This window comes from Merops nubicus, unplaced genomic scaffold (assembly GCF_000691845.1).
Source record: "Merops nubicus isolate BGI_N331 unplaced genomic scaffold, ASM69184v1 scaffold1615, whole genome shotgun sequence".
Classification (NCBI taxonomy): Eukaryota; Metazoa; Chordata; class Aves; order Coraciiformes; family Meropidae; genus Merops; species Merops nubicus.
Genome location: NW_008610018.1, coordinates 1 through 235, shown reverse-complemented (window position 1 = coordinate 235; position 235 = coordinate 1). Strand labels below are relative to the sequence as shown.

The 235-nt window shown below is 51.1% G+C and overlaps 1 protein-coding gene across 1 annotated transcript in view; it reads right to left on the bottom strand.

The window, feature by feature from the left end:
- Positions 1 to 226, bottom strand: part of TMEM19 (transmembrane protein 19) — an 11,316-nt gene extending 11,090 nt beyond the window's left edge. The window contains exon 1 of the mRNA XM_008940742.1: positions 54 to 226. Within this exon, the coding sequence (XP_008938990.1) occupies positions 54 to 183 (130 nt within the window). The 5' untranslated portion in view covers positions 184 to 226. The remainder of the gene's footprint in view (positions 1 to 53) is intronic.
- Between the last annotated feature and the right edge of the window lie 9 nt (positions 227 to 235).

Genomic DNA, 235 nt, shown 5'->3' with positions numbered 1-235 from the left:
ATCCCTCCGCGTGTAACCCCACCCTCTCCCCAGCCGCCGGCCTTTGAACTCACCGTAGTACGTACTTGCAGTGATGGACACGATCCAGAAAGCCAGAGAAATACAAATGAGCAAGTTCAGGACGATAATATTCGCCATCATCTTCAGGTATTCTTTGAAGAAATGCTCCTCGTAATAGGACATAGGAAGCCAGAGGGAAAACACCTGGCAGGGAAGCACAAGGCGCAGCCCATCA